A 19,530-nucleotide genomic window follows, 5' to 3' on the forward strand; every position below is an offset into this window, starting at 1 on the left:
GGGGCAGAGAGCAGGGAGGAGAGCTTAGTCCACCCAGCCTCCCTGACAGGGCATAGAGGCTCGCTCCACGCTTGGCTGCAGCAGCACTAGGAGGGGATGGGGCCCCTTCCCCACTGAAGTCCATACATTCATGTGTATCGTGGGATGCGGGAGGCCTCTTTTCTGTTTGCCCAGGGCCCCATTAAATCATAATCCACCACTGCTGCCACTGTTTCCCCTAGTGCCCCCTGGCATGACAAGGAACAATGGACACAAGTTATTAGAGAGTAGATTTAGATTAGACATCTGCAAGAACTACTTCACAGTTAGGGCGGCTAGGAACTGGAACCAATTTCCTAGGGAAGTGGTGCTGGCTCCTACCCTGGGGGTCTTTAAGAAAAGGCTTGACGACTACCTGGCTGGACTCATCTGAGTCCAGTCTTTTTCTCCCGCCCAGGCCGGGGATCAGGTTTGAAGATCTACAAGGTCCCTTCCGGCCCTACTTCTATGATTCTGTGACCTGTGCAGCAGAGCCAAGGAGAAGATTCCACTTTTCAAGGGTAGCAGGCAACTGCCTTGGCCATGAAGCCATCCTTTCTCTCCTTGCTGTTCTGTGCTTCATTCACTACACACCTTCTAACTTGTGCTACAAATAAGAAAGGGATGGTACAGAGAACAATCTCCTTCACTACACAGTGCATGCCCACAGAAGTACACCATTCACAGGGTAAGACAGGAGTTCAATGGAAAAGATATTTTATGATCTTGGAATTAAAGACATCATATTCTACTAAGGCAAAGGCAACAATACCATGATTCTGATGTTTCCTAACTTCAGTGTTTCCACTCACAACTTTAATTATGTTCTTTTAATGCAACTGGAATATAACTTTTGTGTATATTTGTAATTACTTTAAAGAGAGAAAAAACACTTGAGTCCTGTGACAAGGAAAAAACTTGAATGTTATGTCTCTGTTTAAAGCCAGTTATGTGATTCCTTCATTTAAAAAACAGATGCAGACTCAGAGCAATAGGGGGCTAGAAAGATAAAACAATGAAAGGAAGACACACAAGCCACTCACAAATTGAACAGGATGTGAAAGAGAAAATAGAGAGATGACTCAGAGGGACTCAGAGGGACAACCCTGACTGTAACCTAATCATGAACTAGAAGAGAAGAAAAATCATCTGAGCATTCTCTATAAAAGTAAGAGGGGAGGAAATGACAGTTGCAGACTAGACAGAGGCAAAGACATGGAGGAAAGCCAAGTATTTAACATTTCAGGGTAGAAAAGATTACTGTGGCAACAAATTACTTGAATTCCCCTAAAGGGAGTCATGTTCACTTTTAAAGGAAACATGTATAAGAGAGCATACTTGTTTGCAGCTGTATATTAAGGAAAGAACATGGAATGTAACAGAGAGAGTGGGCAAAGTTTCCCCACATTTATTGGAAAAATTTGGATGCCTGAAAATTTCTAGTCTTACATGTGAATTGTTAGAACATTATAACTGCCATTAACTGGGTCAGACCATAGCTCCATCTTCCCCAGTATCCTGTGTCACATAGTGGCAGAGAGTAGATGTGGAAAGGGAGTGAACAGGGTATGACCAATTTGTCCCTTGTTCCTTGCAGCCTCCAGCATTTAAGGTCCAGGAAGTTCTGGTTCAGAGGATGTACCCCTACCTCCCATGTTCAATAGCTACTGATGTGCCTCTTCTCTAAGAGTTTTTCCAATCCCATTTTGAATCTGGTTGAACTGTCGGTTCTACATTTTAATTATGTACTGTGTAAAAAAGAATGGTTTTTGTTCCTTTTACACTTACTACATACTAGTTTAACTTTGTGACCCTTAGATCTTCTTTTTTGAGAGATAGTAAATAATAAATCCCTATTTACTTTCTTTCTACCACTTAGTGGGTACATAGAGATGTTTGGGGAGGTTAGGGCATGTCAGATTGCATTAAAAATGGCCACCAGATCTAACTTAGTTCACCCAGGTGCAAACCTTACATGTCAGGTGCAAACAAGTGCAGCTCCCACCTGTAACTCAAAGCCATTTTTGCAAAGCATTCTCAGTTACAACATTACCTTAGACCAAACAGAAGTTCACTGTAGGTTTCGTGGTGGGAGGGAATCTAGCTTCTGGCTGAAAGCCTGCAGCCAGGTTCCCATCGCAAAGGCCAGGGCTCTTTGCTAGTGCTGTTTTCAGAATGGGAGGGGGGGAAGGGCAGTGGAGGAAGCTCGTTCTTGGGGCTCCCCAGCTGGTGTTGAAGGGTGGGATGGATGAGTTGGAGCCCCACCCTACCTAAGGGGGGGGCTGCAATACACCCACACCACTCTCTGGGAGAGGCTGAAACACCCCCCCCCATTCTGAAAACAGTGACAGGCTGGGAGCTCTGCAGACACAAGTTATAAAAGACACTACATGTTATGACATCTTTATCTGATACCTCATGAAGCAAGGGGTCAGATTTTCACCCAGTCAGCCATTTTAAGCTGTTTGTGGCCATGCATTTATGCTTGGTCACAGCTATAAGATACTTTCTGCAGTCAGATCAGGCAAAATTGTCATTTCTGTCTGCACCTTTAGATCCCTAGTTAGGTTGATCTAAGTGAGAACTGCACAGAAGTTCATGCGTTAGAGCAGTCTAAAACTGGTCAACCTGATTTAAGTTCACCTTACCTCTGAGGTAGCCTAACTTAGCATAGGTTAGCCATTTTTAGACCAGCCATTGGGCTACACTGGTAACTGTACAGAAGTTCAAGACAGGCTAAGTACAGATAATCAAAAAGCCCAAGGCTGAATTGTTTCAATCTTCTCAGTTTAGTCTAAGCTGCATAGATTGAACTGATAAGCAAGTGAACAGACATTCTCTTTTGATTCCAAAAATGAAGCCACATGCTTGCAGTGGCCCAGGGCAGAAGCTTTGGGGTGCTAGAGCATGCCTCCCTGCTCAGTTGGAGAAGACAGCATGGACCAAGGCTATTCTACCCATCCTGCGAGGGGGAGGGGGTTGTATGGGAGGTGTAAAGCATTGTGGGATGCTGAGGAACTTTGAGATACCTTGAATCTGGAGGGGATCTGGAACAGAAGTTCAATAAACTGATTTAACCTAAATCAGTGAAGTCTGATACTATGTCCATCCAGGCTTATCTTAAACCGGTTTTAGCCATTTTGAAAGTGGGTTATATGCCCTGAACTTCTGTTGTGTTACAGATTTGAACTGGTTTCTGATCTCTTATACTGGGTTATACATAATTTCTGTCCCTAGCCATAGAGAGGTCTAAAAATGGCAAACACTCCACAAATACCTCCTGTCCCTCTGATCCCCCCTGCAGACCCTGCCTTCCCCCTGATTTACCTTGTGGATTCCCTGCTCCCCGCTCCAGAGCTTGCTTCCCCTCCTGATCCTCCCCAAGGGTCCCTGCTAGCCCCCCATCCCAAATTACCTTAGATTGAATGGCCATTTTTAACTTGAATTAACCTCCCCAAATGTCTGTACAGAGCCAGTATTTTATAAACCTTTATCATGCCTCTCATCAAGTGTCTCTTTTTCTAAACTGAATCGGCCTAGCCTCTTCAGTCTCTCCTCATATAGAAGCCCCTCCATACCACTAATCATTCTTGTTGCTATTTTCTGAACCTTCTCTAATTCTTCTATATTCTTTTTGAGTTGTGGGGACCAAAACTGGGTACAGTATTCAAGGTGTGGACATGCTATAGATTTATAAAGGGACACAAAGATACTTTCTATTTTGTTTACAATTCTATTCTTAATTTCTAACGTTTTGTTTACTTTTTTGAAGACTGCAGAGCATCGAGCTGATGTTTTTAGTAAATGGTACACAATAACTCCCAGATCTCTTTCTTGTGTGGTAACAGCTAATGTAGAACCCACCACACTGTAGGTATGGGGTTTTTTGAGGGGCAGGGAGGGGAAGTTTATCCATGTTCATCACTTTACACTTATCTACAAGGAATTTTATTTGCCATTTGTTCAATAATTCAAAATCCTGCTGTAGATCCTCACAATCTGACTTGGTGTTTCCCAGTTTGAATAATTTTATACGATCCACATATTTGGGCATCTCGCTACTCATCCCCTTTCCAAATAATTTATAAATATGTTAAAAAGCACTGGTCCCAGCACAAATTCTTGAGGGACCCCCTTGGACCCTACTGTTTACCTCTTGCTATCCTGAAAGCCGACTATATATATTCACTCTTATTTACTATCCTTAAACCAATTTTTAATCCATAAGTGGACCTTTCCTGCAATCCCACGACTTGTTAAAGTGGATTTTGGAAAGGTTTACCTAGAACTTGCTAAAACATGCATAAGATAAAATCCCTACTGCAAAGGGCTTGCAAGCTGTGTAATTACCAATAAACAATAAGAAATGTGATAATTTAGAAGTCAAACAGTACTTCACTTGTGAAATTTTTCCAAGTAGATTTCAATTCAAAGGGGAGTTTTTCCTTGGAATTTTAGCCTACAAATATTCCATTTTTATAGTCAGTCAAATTTACAGCTGTATCATCTTCTGTTTTTTCAAGTGGTTGTCAAAAACAGTTCCTACAGAATGTATTATCCAATCAGTCAATCAATCATTTCCAATACTATTCGTCTCCACTTGTGGTCATGGCTCCAGCAAGGTCAGCAATTATCTCCAGTACTGACAGTCCTAGGCCACCACCACATGTGCTTCATTCAGCAGGATGTCAAATTGCTGAACACATTTTCTCCTCAATAAATACTACTAATGGTTCATCACAGTATGAAGATAGGGTTGACCAATGATAGCCCTGTACTATCACCTACCATCTACAAGTCTTAAATGAAGTCTACCTGTATACAGAATAATTTCATGCAATTTTGTCACAAAATTCTAGAGCCTTGTTTTCTAATTGTTATTTTAATGTGTCCACAGAAACTATTGATAAAGTACATTATTTTGGATAGGTTCTTTAGTCAAGGACAAAAATAGAGTTAAGAATGACTGGTACAATTTTCAAAGCTATTGCTGCTGAAGAGGGCACTCTTAGCTTTCTTTTTGCAGCAATAGCCCTAATTATTTTATAGTCAATCCTCCCCTCCTGCTTCCCCCTGCCCCCACAACACAGAGTATTAGCAGGCCCATTTGTAAAGTAGTAGTAACACAAAGTAAAACAATGCCATAACTGACATCCAAATTGTTCTGTACAGGGTAGTGGAAGTGTTCAGTAATAAATGATATAAAAAGGTCTTTTATTGACAAGCTGCCATGTGCTGTTTGCATTAGAGAATATGAGAAGATGATGGCTGCTGCCCCCAGGTCCCAGTGGCATTCAACTCAGTGAGATAGCAGAAAATGCTTCAGTTTACTTAAAGCATTGATAACACCTCTAAATAATTAACTGAGGACTTCCTGTCTTCAATTACTTAATGCTTTTTTTAACATCTTGAGAGGATTATAAGCAATTTATGGATTTCACATGATGAGTGCATTCACCGCTATTCCCACAAAGCATTTATGGGATCATGTTTCCAAAGCTTTGATGTAATTAAAAATAAGCAGCAAGACAATGGTGCAGTGGCAAGGTGCAAGCCTTCTTCTCTGTTATTTGTAAGGCCCTAGATTCAAAGTCTCAGGAAAGACTAATGCTACAGCTTCATTAACGTTCAACTGTTGCTCTGGGAAAACCAGAGGTTTTGAAAAAAGATGAGAAAATCAAAACACACATCCACAGGGGCTGAGACAATAGTTAGTTCAAATATTTGAGATTATGTGTGAAATAAGCTTGATTATTTAGCTCATTCTGTGAATTTAGAAAGTAATAATTATCCAAGTTGCAAAACCACTGTCATGAATCCAACAGTATGCCCTAATGCAAGACTTGATTCTTACTAACAAAAGAAATACTCCCCACAATTTTTTTGTTGGCTTAGCAAGACAATGCAGAGAAGGCTTACTGGGATGGCTCTGCTAAATAAAAATAGATTGTTCCTTATCTTTCCTCCCTAGCAAGTGCCTCTGAAAAACTATTTTGTTTGTACTCATACTAAAAATGAGGCCCTTTGGAGGCAGAAACTGCTTCTTAAGGGAGAAATAAGAGTATTAGTGAGGTGTTTTCTAATAGGGTTTCAGTCAGTGACCTTATGGAGGTCATCAGCCCTTTTTCAAAAACAGATTGCCCGCCTCTCTCAAAGAAGCAATTCTTAAGTGATTGCACAAGAAGCCATCCCTATTTTGATGATCTTCCTAATTACCCCAATCCTAATCTCCATTTATTAAAGAAGACAACAAAGGAACATGAAACAAAACAAATCTGGCAGTACCCCAAATACTCAGATTTCCTGGTACAGTTATTTTGGTTTTAGATCTGAGTCTGATCTATGGCCTGCAATTGGTCTTGCTAGTTGTTCATTTCTTCCAGACGTGGACAAAATCAAGATGGTTTTACTGATAATTTTGACACTGTTCACCACAGCATTTTATGCTCTCCTTCCTCTTCTTTGATGGATACGGGGGCCTTAGACTTTTAGGGAGGAATGCAATGCCTCTGGGACAGTTGTTTAAGTTATTTATTTCACAGGACCAAGGAACTGAAGTTGCTCTGCTTATTTGATGCCTAAAATGGGACTGGGGCTTTGGAGAGGGGGAACAAACTGAGACTCAACTGGAAAAGCCTGAAATAAGGCTGATAATTAGGGAAAAGTAATGGTGGATTATTTGCCCATTTTTTATTACACTGCTCAGAATCTGAGGGTATTATTAGATCTTAGCTGCTTCTGAAAAAGAAAGCCTTGGAATTTAATGTAAACTACAAGTTTCTGGCAATGCCTGAAATCAAATTTCTTTGATTTGGTGCCTGAATAAGGTGCCTAAATATGGATTTGGGTGTCTAAAATATGTAGTTGTGTTTTTATGGGAAGTGGGGTTATATATCATGCACATATGCATACACACACACACACAAATGCATCTTAGGAGTAGGCTTGAAGTAAACCCTCCAAACCTTAATATGTGTGAAGTCTAAAATCCAGGTTTGAAATTTTAAGGTAAAGTTCTAGCCCTAGTTCACAGAGATGGAAGAACAGAATGGGTCAGGACTCTCCCCTCCTTCTGCCCTCGCCCACCCACCAAGTACCCCTTTCAATGGCTGCTTCTACAATACAAAAAGCAGTGGGGATTCCTTCAGAGTTAGGAAATTCAGACGTGTGAGACCTGACAGAGCTGCTCTATATTGTACCTTCTTTAGGTATATAACCTGGAACCCCTTTAAGGGAAGGCTGCCTTTCATTTAGCCACATCAAGCTGGTAAGCATGAATCCATCAGAGCTTGGGATTGAGCACACAGAATTTTATAGCTATACACCTAATTCTTTTTCCAAGTAAATTTTTATGGACACATTTTCAGCAGCATTTTTTGTGGACTCCTTATTTCTTTCATTACTTAAAATCTATAGTGAAGTGGAAAAACTTACGGCACATGGCTATACTAACAGATAAAATATCGGGATGCTTTGAACATCCATCTAATTGTAATGCACACTGTATGGCTTTCATATTTGTGTATGGTACTACTATGGGGGACTTCTATAATCTTGGGTGATCTTCAACAGAAAGGGCAGTAGCTATACCATTAGGACCCCCAAGACTGCAACTAAAGTTAGAAGGAAAGAAAACTTAAAATATACACTTTCTTAAAATATACAAGTGCAGAAATAAGACCTCAGATTCAGGGTCTAATAGGATAAAAGCAAAAGTGTCTGAAAGTTAGAATTTTACTCTTTTGCTTGCCACAAACATTTCTAAATTCAGTTTTGTTTCATCGTGTCCCAAACTATTACTAAGAGACTATTATATGAAAGCAATACTTCTTTAATATCAATGTCAAATCTTTTGTACTCTCACTTTATTGACTTTCTGGGCTTCTTTCAAAACAAACATGCTATAGTAGATGTTCATGAGTTTCTGGGAAATTATTAAGAGAGACAAATGCTTTTCTGAATATTTTTCTTTATTGAGCATCAACAAAATGCTTGGCTGAGGGAAAAGCAAGATGCTATTGCTATAACCAAAGGGCTTATACTCTAAAATCAGTTACAGGAAAAAACACAAAGCAAAACCCTCAGATGCACCAAGCACCAGCTGACAGGCCACTCCCAAGATGATTTCACAGTTTCTGTTTTCCTGTAATCTCAAACACAAGAAACCATAGCCTGTTTTCCCTTATACTGATGCAAATCCAGAGTATCTCCAATGGAATTCTCCATTAACACTGTGAGACAGAGAGCAGAATCTGACTTAAAGTATACAAAACTAACATGTCTTGTCTGACACTTTTCATCAAGTATGTGTTCTCCACTGATATATGGAGATTTTAATGTTTGGAAATTAAATTCATTATTATTAACAGAAAAACAAGAGACACCAGCTGCGGAAAAATGCATTAATTAAAATAGATTAATGTTTGTGACACCAGCTGAAAATATTTCTTGAGCTGCAGGCAAAACTTGGGACTTAAAAGTTACACAGAAGTGGTGGTATCAATATGGTAAGAAGTAGGGGTGTGTGAAATGGGCCATATTCGATTTGGATTTAGCACGAATCGGGGACAGTTATTTGATTGTTGATTTGGATCACTGTCCCTGATTTGTTTCGGATGAATCCGAATCTGAAGATTCAATGCTGATTCAGAAAATCAGTGATTCACCCATAGACGCAGCTTTAGATGTTTTTTCTATATACCTTGAGGTACCAGGCATGGCTCGTGGATGCTGCAATGGTGGGGGCAGATGGTACATCCCACAGGAGCGCAGGGGGCCCCCCACATGCTTGGAAGAGAACTCAGCAGTGGACCAGAAGTACTTCTGGAGAGACAGGCCCTCCCCCCTGCACCGCTCCGTCTTCGCAATTGGCCACAGTGAGACCCTGGGTGTCCCTCCAGACCCAGAAGGCACCAGTCGCTGAGCTGCGGGGGGGGGGGCTCGTGCTCCCTGGCAGATCCAGAAGTGGACCAGAAGTGCTTCTGGTCCACTTCCGGGTCCACTGCTGAGTGCACTGAAGACCGCCCCATGCTCCTGTGAGACGCTTCATCCACCCCAGCATCTCAGCATTAATGAGCCACCTGGTACCTTGAGGTATGTAGAAAAAACATTTAAAGCTGTCGCTATGTCTGAATCAGTAAATTTTTCCAAATTTCTCCAAACTGATTCGGAGGCTTCCAATTTGATTCAGAGAATTTAAAGGGTCTCCTGATTTGATTCAGATTTAGAGATTTAGCCACTGAATCGAGTCGAATCTCCACCAAATCAAATCAGCCACCGAAGCTTCACACAGCCCTAATAGGGTCTTATATCTGAGAACAGGGCATTACCTTCCCAGAGCGTTGCATCCTTACCTGATACAGTATGCTGCATTGTGCCCGCAGTGTCAGTGTATATAAGCCCTTTTCCATCTTGATTGATGTGGTACTCTCTGATGATACCATTTGGTTTCCTGGGTATGGTCCAGCTCAAATGCAATGTTGTTGAGCTCAAAGCAGTGACTGTTGGTGGCTGAACACTCTTTGGGATTCCTTGGACAGTGACTGCAACTACCTGAAGACACATAAATTAAACAGCAATTTATTGTAATAGTGCACTAGATACTCTGATCAATGAGAATGTCACTTTTGTTTTAAAATGTTGTTGTTTGGTCTGGCATATCATTACCAAGGGCCTGAAGAACTAGTTACTTTCCTCCTTCCCCCCAGCCTTCTTTTTTCCCAATGAAATCTGACCTTGAATACATTACATAAGTCTATGTCTACAGTTTATAACAACAAGTTCACAACATTTCAGCTGTAGCGTGTAGCACAGGATGAAACAACAAAAAACGTCTTGCTAGAGAACTCCTGATAACTCTCTTCCATATGGTTCCTCAGTGTCTTTGCATTTTAATGGCCTGATTTCCTATATTTTAAGCACCAGTAAACATGGGGCTTAACTTCCTTGCATCCACTAAATCTGCATGTTATCAGTTCATAGCTGCTGATTCTAATTTTTTTTTAAAGGACCCCAGAAGGCTTTCAAAGGACAGCATGATTTAGAATTCACTCAGATTGTTTCAAAACTGAAACAAAAAATAGGTCAGTGCTAAACTCCCAGATGCACAGAACTGTAGAACCGGAAGAGTCTTCCACGCTGTCATGTCTAGTCATTCCCAGTTGCAGGCAATCATTTGTCCGCAGGATCATCCATTCTGACTCACTCCAACCCCCACATGCTACAGGAACAAAACACCTTACAAACAAAACAAACTCTCCCACGTGCCATAGGTAAAAACCCCAGGGCAACAGAGGACCACCATATCCTGGTGCTGCAGTTACAGAGAACTTCTTGGGTTTATGGGCTCTGAGTTATTCTTAGCATGTACCATGTTGCAGAAAAAGGGGTAACCCCTCCCCCCCCAACAGCCTTAGCCAACCATATTTCAGGGGAAAATTCCTCCAAGCCCTAAAATCTGGTGATTAGCATGACTCTGAATGCATGAGCAAGACCTTCCAGACAGGTACCTGTGAGGTTTCTGAGTAGCAGTAGGAGCACCAGCTGATCCTAGCTAATTTTTTACTGCTAGACATGGTTAATACCCAACACTTTAGCGCTTTCCTCCTTCCTAATATTTCCAGCCCTCAAAAAATTCCAGAAGCCATTCACAAGGAAAATTAAGTTCTTCATGATCCCTATTGGAAACCAGTAGAAGGTGTTTATGATTACTGGATGCTTTACATAAGGACAACGAGGTTCTCTTTAACCCCATTATGGGAACACCAATGACTATTATACACTTCCGTAACTCCACAGATCTCAGGAGTGTTATTTCTGATTTACTCTGGTATAAGAGGAGAATTTGGTCTTTTGCTTTTATGAGCTCTCAGGTATTTTTATTATTACCATGATACATGATTTATATGTATATATGTCCTTGACAATACGCTTACTTAGTGGATGTGATGGTATCAGCATCTCATTTCAGAGATTATAACTACAAGAGTTAGCTTATAATAGGTGGATAAAACAGTTACCTCCTTGTACTTCTGGGGTGATTTTTCTGCAGTTAGGCAGCTTTGAAAAGTTTGGTCATGATTTAGAAGAATAGTCTCACACTCAAATCACTTGGAGGGCCTCATTCCCTGCTTTTCAGATGCTTACAGACTGCTCTGGAGCTCTGACCATGGTGGTGGGGCTTCTACCCACAGTGCTGCTAGGGCTCCAGCCCACGATGCTCTCTGGTTCACTGGCTGCCACCAGAGGACAAAGCCCAGCTAAGGCTCTGACTTCAGTGGTGGAGCTTCTGATCTCACTGGGACACTCACTGCTGCTGCAGGAGGAAGCCCTGCCACTGTGGCTATGAGTAAGGCAAAAAATCCATGGGCTGTATGAGAAGGGATGCTGGAGGCTGATAAACAGTTAGAGAGCAGAGTGAAAGACAGCTACATTGTGAAGCTGTGAGCAGGAAAAAGAGGCAAAAGATGCAGTGACAAGGAGTGGGAAGGGAGAGGAGAGAAAATATGAACAGAGGTAGTAGTGTGTATAGAAAGTTGAAGGTGAGGAGTCTGAATCTGGTGCTGCCACAGGAAGACACAGAAGGGATCTAATGAGTGAAGCTGTGATAAGATGGCTGATGAGACTGGAGCAGCATGAGAGAGAAAAAAGAGGTCACAGTCATCTTGATAAGAAACAATGAGGACATTAATTTGTATAGTCTCGCTTTTTGGGAAAGAAAGCATATTTTTAACATTCTCTTTTGTGCTTGACCTAAGTGTGCTCCCTATTTAATATATCACTTTCAGTGTCATATCTGCAGGTTTGAAGGGCCTAAAGTATTACTTATCAATTGGGTCTTCATGCTAAAATGTACAAATTGGGATTTAACCCAGTCACCTGTTAACACACTGATTTTAAACCAGTCACAAACAAGCTATTGTTTTTCATACATTCACCCATACAATGCTTCAAACAATACCTTTCCAATGGCATTTTTATGATGCCAACATTGTTGCTAAAACTACTCCTATAAAAATAAATACACTGACCTTGCTGCTGTCTGTACAACCAGCAACAGTACAGGCTCTCAGCTGGTATGAATATTCTTGATATGGCTGGATACCACCTGTGTCAAGGAAGCTCAGTTCTTTTCCTCTAAAACGCTCCATCCCATTTCGGAAAACAATATAGTGAGTGATAAGACCTAAACCAGAAGAGAAAGTTTGCCACTGATCACAGTATGGCATGTTCAACTCAGAATTTTCATTCCAAAATATTACCATGACATTTTAAGAGACCACATTTAGAGGCAGCCACTTCATTCAGAGATTACTCCAAAGAATCCCCCGAAGTACTGAATATTATAATGCCCTGCCTTTTCAGAAGCCCATTCTCATTAAATCAAGTTGTGTTTTTTGGCAGGGGAAGAAATTCTTGGAATGAGCCAGCACAAATATCCTGAATGTAAGAAAATAGCAATATGAATTTGCAAAACAAAAAACCAAAAAACTCACATGCATGCTTTTTTCAAATAGTGGAGGAACAAGTGTGAGAATAATATCACCACTACAGAACATACTGAGTTTAGCTGTACATGCTAATATGGCTGTGAAAGAGACAGGTTTCATTCTATTAGAACAGCTGGCATAGGAAATACCATTTTTATATACAAACAATACCATTTGGTTGAACCGGTTCTTTCCAGTTTAGAAGTATTGCATCTTCTCGATTGTCTGCTTTGGCCCATCTTGGTGGGTTTACAGCCTGGGGCACATCTTGCTTAGTTCTAGCTCTGCTGATTTCACTGAAACCTCTTCCATAGCTGTTCCACGCAGCTACCCTATACTCATAGGTGACATAGGGGTCCAGGTTCAAGTCTAGAATAAGAAAAATGACACAGTCATGTAAATCACGGATAAAAGCCCTGCTCATGACTAATTTTTTAGATACAGAAAAAAACTTTTCATCTCTAGGTACAGTATATATCAATGAGACTATTCAAATACTTACACTCACTTAAGTGTTGTCCTCAGTCGGGACTTAAAGAAGGAACCCGCTGAAGACAATGGTAATAGCAAAACTTTCACTGACTTCAGTGGGATTAGGATTAGTTCCTGTATGGTTAGTGACCTTGTTACTAACCAGTAGTTTCACCTGCCTAAAGTTACTACCCAGACCCTAGCAAACAGATTACTTTATGAAGAAAGTCCATCATTACTTCCTTTTCACATAGGACACATAATGAAAACCAGGTCAGAAACTTGTATTCCAGAGTGATTTATATGTCACAGAATGATCCCATTTCCTTTTACCTGTAAATGAATATCGGTTTGGGCCACCACTGTACACTGTCTCCTCTACAGTTGGACATACATCTTGATCAGCCTCTTTTTCTGTAGCACTCTGAAAACCTTTTACCCAAGCACAGATGTGGGCACTTGAATCAAAGTCACACCTCCCACAATACGCTGTTGCTGCCATGGATATGGGGCACAAGGTATTAGCTTTGCATTGGTCTTCTACCTGAGGAACATACATTATTTTAAATGAAGAGATAAAAAGAAACTGAAAATTATCTTTCTTACCTCTCTCAGTGAAGAGATTTGAAAATGTAAATGTCACTATTCACTGTCCTCTTTGAACCAACAGTCTTATTTATTTAGAGGAGAATGAGCCGACTGAGCCATTCATCCAGATCAAATAGATGCAGTGAGCACCATACTTTTTAGAGTTTGGAAGAGAGCCACACACAGAGCCTGTGTGTCCTGCTTTGCCATTAGTGCTTCTGTGGCATTTTCCAAAAACATCAACAATTATTCTGATCTCCTTTTGCTACAACATCAACAAATCTTCTTACTCACAGGAAACCTAGTTAGCTGGATTTATCAAAAGGGGAAGAGTCAACATGTATATGAAAGGGAATACAATGCTCTCCCACAAACTGAATGTGCCTTCTTTGTAAGGACCAGGCACAGTGGATGTTAGCAGACTTCCAGCCCGCATACATAGCTGTACATAGAGACAAAGGCAATTAATCATCACAGAAATGGTCTTTGTACTACTCAAAATGAAAACTCAGTATAAAGCCCAGATAAATGGCACTCCACACCCCAAATTTGCCATAGTTTTACTGCAGTATGGGCTTCCACAGCTATGGATGAAGGGCAGGATTTAGCCCATATTGAACAAAATCCATACAATTGTAAATGCACATTTAATACCTACCATTATTACAACAATTTTAATGGAAACCACTTTCAAGAAGCCACAAAGAAGAGAGAAATAACTCTAAAAATATATAGACAACTTCAGGAAGGAAGAAACTATAGTATTTGCTGCAATTATTCTTACGCATTAAGCTATGAACTTTAGAAAGGAAAACAAATTAATAGCTCATATGTGATGCTTCCTTAATTCACCCTATGACATAATTTTGTTGGACGATTATCAAACATTAAGTAATGTTTATTCTCAAGACTTGGCAGTTTCTAATGAAATTACTTTGATATATACTATAAGCCAGGATCCGTCCTAGAATTTCCATCATTTCAATATTAGAATTGTCATCTGTTTGATATATAGACTTACCATCCTATGTAGTGAAAGCAAGCAAAAAATCATTTAAAATATGCACAGTTCCCTGTATTTTAATAAGCACATTTCACTAATTTGGAAATGGCCAAATCTTTGCCCAATTGTCCAGTGAGAGACACATGTAACAAGGGATTACCAAGTGTTTTAATCACTGCCCCTTTCAGCCATTTTGTTTCACATAAACTAAGTGCACTGGCAAGCTCAGAGGTGACTCACCTCTCTCTGGGAGCTAATGATTCATTTTGAATACTAGCAAATGCACTGATACAAAAGGGAGCTCCTTTATTCCAAAAGCAGGAAGACTAGTTTGTGGATTAAGGTGGCAGACAAACAACAGACAGGGCACCAAAACATGGAAGAATTTAGGACTGGTCTACTTCTTAGTGTTAAATTTAGTGAAAAATCTCAGAACTATGAAATTTATTCTGACTCACAGGCAGTAATGCAAGAAGAGGTGGGTGAGCAGGACATCAGCCTTGAGTATTGATTTACACGCCAGAATGGCAGTCCCCAGGGGGGTCTGTGCCACTGCTAATGTCTGTCCCACTTCACGGAGCTTGCACCATGACAGCAGCAGCTGCCCATGGCCTATGTGTGAGGACATAAGTGTTTGACTTACTCTACCCCACCAAGGACACCAAATTCCTAGTTATGCCTCTGCTTGCCAGGCTCAGAATGGACCTATTTTTAAATTCTGTACTTTTTTTTTTTTCAATTACAATGTACTTTTTTTTAAATGCACATTTCTTATTTTAAAACTATTTTGACAATCCTTTTGCTGTTTTCAATACAATAAACAAAAATAGGTTGTCTAAAGGCATCTATAGATGGTTGCAACTAAAATTTTGTAGAAAAAGCGTTTTCCAAATTTTTTTTTCAGAAAAAGCAATTTTTTAACACAAAATTGTGTTTGAAATATTCAGACTAACAGTGATAGCGAATGAAGAAAGTGAATGAAATTAAATCTTTAGCTAAACTATGCACTCTTAAAAACTGGATCAGAATGCATGATCTCAGTTGCGCAAAGTGCTAAGCACTCATGAGAAGCTGAATGCACTCTGTGCCATTTACTAAAGCCGCTGAGTTGGACACTATAAATCCAACCACTTCAATGTTCATGATTTTGTTACTTTTCAGGAATCCCTCTGCACAGTTCTTTGTAGAAATGGGACCTAGATGTTTGCTAGAAAGCAGAATCTTTAGGGAATGTAAACGGGCAGGATAACTCTTCATTCCTTTCCTCATGCTCTGGAGATTCTCCAGCTTTATCATTATTTTTGTTATTAATTATTAAATATTACATCAGATCAATAGCTAATTCCCAGACTTCTGCAGCCCAGCATCCCAGAAGCAACTCCTCACAAGTGAGGAATCTAGAAGGCCTGGCATCTGGTTCAGCTAATCCGTATATTTTAACATTTTTCAAGTATTTTTCTTTCTCAGCTCCCTGTTAATTTTAGAAGTTGTTAATCCTACTTTTCAATAATGTCCATGCTGAAGACAACTTTTAATAGGATTTCAGTATCTTGGCCAGTTTTGACTCATGGTTAATTTAATCCCCCTCTTAATCTATTCTTCTATTTAATGGAAGCATTTTCAGAATTCTGCTCAACCAATTCAGGAGAAATTTTGAGTAGCCACAGAGAGGGCCTGCAAGCCAGGTATCCTGGGCTCTACTTTCACCTTTGCCACTGATTCCAGGTTCAGCTTCGATTTGGGTGAGCCATATATAGCCACATTTTCAAGTGGCCAATAATTTTTGATGTCTTAGCTTTGTGGGGGGAGAGGGGGAGGGGGTTTCAGAATGTCAATCCCCATTTTTCTGGACTTCAAATGGGGTTTTAAGTGATCGGTGCCCAGGGCCCAAAATGTTTACATTGTTTATAAAACAGTATAGGTTTTACCTACCTACTAAGGTGTGGTGTAGCTTGTTTAAGTAATTATTTAAGTAATTAGTATTTATGAGTGATTTGAGAACTTTTAGATGAAAAGTGTCACGTAAGTAATATTCTCACCATTGCTATTAAACCTGAAGGCAGATGCCTCAATTCCACAAAAGTAAATGCCACAGTTTTCATTCATATTTATGAAACTGGGATTTAATCCATAAACATTATAATCCTGTTATGTAGAATTTAGCTAACATGATAGAGAATCGTATCAACCACTTGAATTGTGTTAGACATTTCTGAAAAAAGATATTACTATACAATATCTCTATAAAAGTCACAAATATGCATTCTGCCTAAATTAGAGAGAGGATTATTTAATAAAAATAAACCCCTCACTGCTTCAGCTTTAATTTTCACTGAGGTAGGATGATTAGTAATCAAACAGTGGTCATACAATTGATACTTGCTATTCATGCCAGCCCTGCTGGCATGCCAACTTTTAGTCCTTATCCTAATCTGAAGTGCTGGGCTACACTTCACAAGAAGCAGCTAATCATTATTAATTCCTTTAGAATTCATTGCAATAACATCAATCATTGTGAACTCATTCGGTATTAATACGAATGTAATGTGAAAATGAATAATGCACACAGGAGTTTTTATATTCCTATTTTAGAAAAATAGTTATGAACAATGTATTTCTCTTTCCATTGCCAAATCAGAGCCACTGAGAGGTTTTCTATCAATTACCTTCATCATCATTCCAGCTGAAATCTTGTCAGAGCAAACATATTTCAAAGGATTATATCCAACTCCATTACAGCATTCCTCGCTCTTTGGAATAAGTTCAGTTTCACAGCATTTTACTGGCACTGGGTCATTCTTCTTAACATGTGCTTTAGACTCACCACTGGAAGCAGAACAGCATATGGTATCTGACATATTCAGATATTCCTGTCCACAACAGAACATTCCTGCAACAGTAAAACATTATATATGAATAGGAAAAGGGGTGGGGGAGAAAAAAGTTATGAGGTTTCTCTGAAGTATAGTATAAAGATGAATGAGTGAGGCTGAGCTGGAACTGTGTATAACTAGATAGGGTCCAGATACACTTGAAAATAATTAACAAAAGCAGATAGGGGTCCTCTGGAATCAGCTTAAAGCCCCTGAGCTGGTTATGAAGTATTTTGCAGTGCATTACATAGCAGGTCAAAGACAGGTATCAAAGAACAGCTAATCTACTTTGTGGAAATTCAGTCACCCTTAAGAACGACAATCTTTTGCTTGTAGGCTAGGGTATGCAAAATAGTAGCTCATTCACCTCTAAATGGTCTTTGATCAAGACAGACAGTTAAATAATGGTGAGATACCAATAACAATTGTCTTCTAACAAAAAAGTCTTGAAGTATACTTATTTGTGCTTCTTTATTAGATTTGTATCTGGCCCCATCTAAGAGGCTCAGAGGTAGACTCATACTATTCATACAGCACTAAATAGGAGACTTTCCAAATACAAAGTATCAAGGTTCCATTCTCTCGAAAAAAAGAAGTTACTATCTTGATTTATTTCTCATATCTAATTGGAATTAGTAACCTGAAAAATGGCATGCAATTTTTTCTTTACATAATTTAATTTTCTTTTCAAATGAAAACTGTTTCTCAAGTGCTGAGAAGGCATAAAGCACCCAAAAGCAGGGCACATTTTCATACATTTTACATATTTATTTACAAGTTTGTTAAATCATTTGTTTCTCATTTGTCATTTCCCTCACCAATCCCCCCACCCCCTAAAAAGAAAAAAAGACAGGGATAAATTTTAGCTCAGTCAGGTTATATTAAAAGCTGTCATATTAGTAAAGTACAGTAGGAAATCTAATTAATAACATAACCATGATGGAATGATTGTACTGTAAGGAGAACAAGATGACAAAATAAAATGGAAGTCATAGTCAACCTTATCCATATTTGACTTTACCACTGTATTCTCCTATTCAGACGTTTCAATGGAAACTTGTGTCCCTTTACTGCCATTTCTCGCAGCAGTTTTCTTTTAGGTAAAAGACAACAAACATTGCTCTTTCAAGAGATGATTCTACAACCATTTACTCAGGTGAGTAGTTCCATCAAGTCACTGGGACTACCCAAGATAGTAAAGTGATAATAAAGTATGATGACCTTTTGCAGGATTGAGTCCTTCCATTGCAATCAGAATTGGAAAACCAGCTTTCTAACAGTTGAATTCTTCCCTCATCTACTTGTGCTACAGTGACACTACATTTTAAGTAGAAAATAAATGCAGACACTGACCCAATTCAATACTAATAATCAGCCATCTGATAGCTCTGAGGGACTTTTGACAGGCAAACTAAAATTTTGATAATGAACTGATTTCATATTGAAAAACAATGCTGCATTCGTTCTCTGAGAACCTCATCTTTGTTTAACTGAATTAAATTTTTCAGCCAAGATTTCACTAACATAACAAGAAGTGACTCCCTTTCTAGTTTCTTTGGTAAACCATTACTTCTTTAATTATTATCAACCTTGTTCCAGTGTGATAAATTGCTAATTACTTAATACCCTAATCAGCGTTCATTCTTTGCACAGATAAACTGTGACAGCGCCATTAATTTAAATAGTAATTTCACTTAATGGCCAGAACGGCACACCAGATTTTTATGCAGCATTTTCTGAAGACTGCATCCATCACTGCAATATTCTGACATAAAGATGTCTGACGTGCACTAACTCACTTAGGGAGAGCAGATGTTGCAGAGCAGAGTTTGGTAGTAATTCCCATAGTGCATCACTTCAGCATGAATGAGCTGCAAAGGCAGAGATAGACAATCTTCTGAAACTGCATTGCATAGCCTTTGACCCCTACCTAATTTATCACATGTAGCACTTGACTTTTGAACCTTGACACTGCAAATGTACAATTTTAAATATGCCCCAAGAAAAACAAAATAGGCCCATGTAATATTGATAGATTGATTTACCTTCCAAAATCTCTTCATTCAATTGCTGAAAGATGGAGAAGCTG

The 19,530-nt window shown here is 39.5% G+C and overlaps 1 protein-coding gene across 1 annotated transcript in view; it reads right to left on the bottom strand.

Moving 5' to 3' along the window:
• USH2A (usherin) overlaps positions 1-19,530 on the bottom strand; it is a 652,515-nt gene that overhangs the window by 128,995 nt on the left and 503,990 nt on the right. Inside the window, exons 50-54 of the mRNA XM_019549473.1 lie at positions 17,235-17,458; positions 13,311-13,521; positions 12,678-12,875; positions 12,048-12,202; positions 9,372-9,570 (exon numbers count right to left, since the gene is read on the bottom strand). Coding sequence (XP_019405018.1) covers positions 9,372-9,570; positions 12,048-12,202; positions 12,678-12,875; positions 13,311-13,521; positions 17,235-17,458 — 987 coding nt within the window. The remainder of the gene's footprint in view (positions 1-9,371; positions 9,571-12,047; positions 12,203-12,677; positions 12,876-13,310; positions 13,522-17,234; positions 17,459-19,530) is intronic.

This window comes from Crocodylus porosus, unplaced genomic scaffold, assembly GCF_001723895.1.
Source record: "Crocodylus porosus isolate Cpor-Errol unplaced genomic scaffold, CroPor_comp1, whole genome shotgun sequence".
NCBI classification, from domain to species: Eukaryota; Metazoa; Chordata; order Crocodylia; family Crocodylidae; genus Crocodylus; species Crocodylus porosus.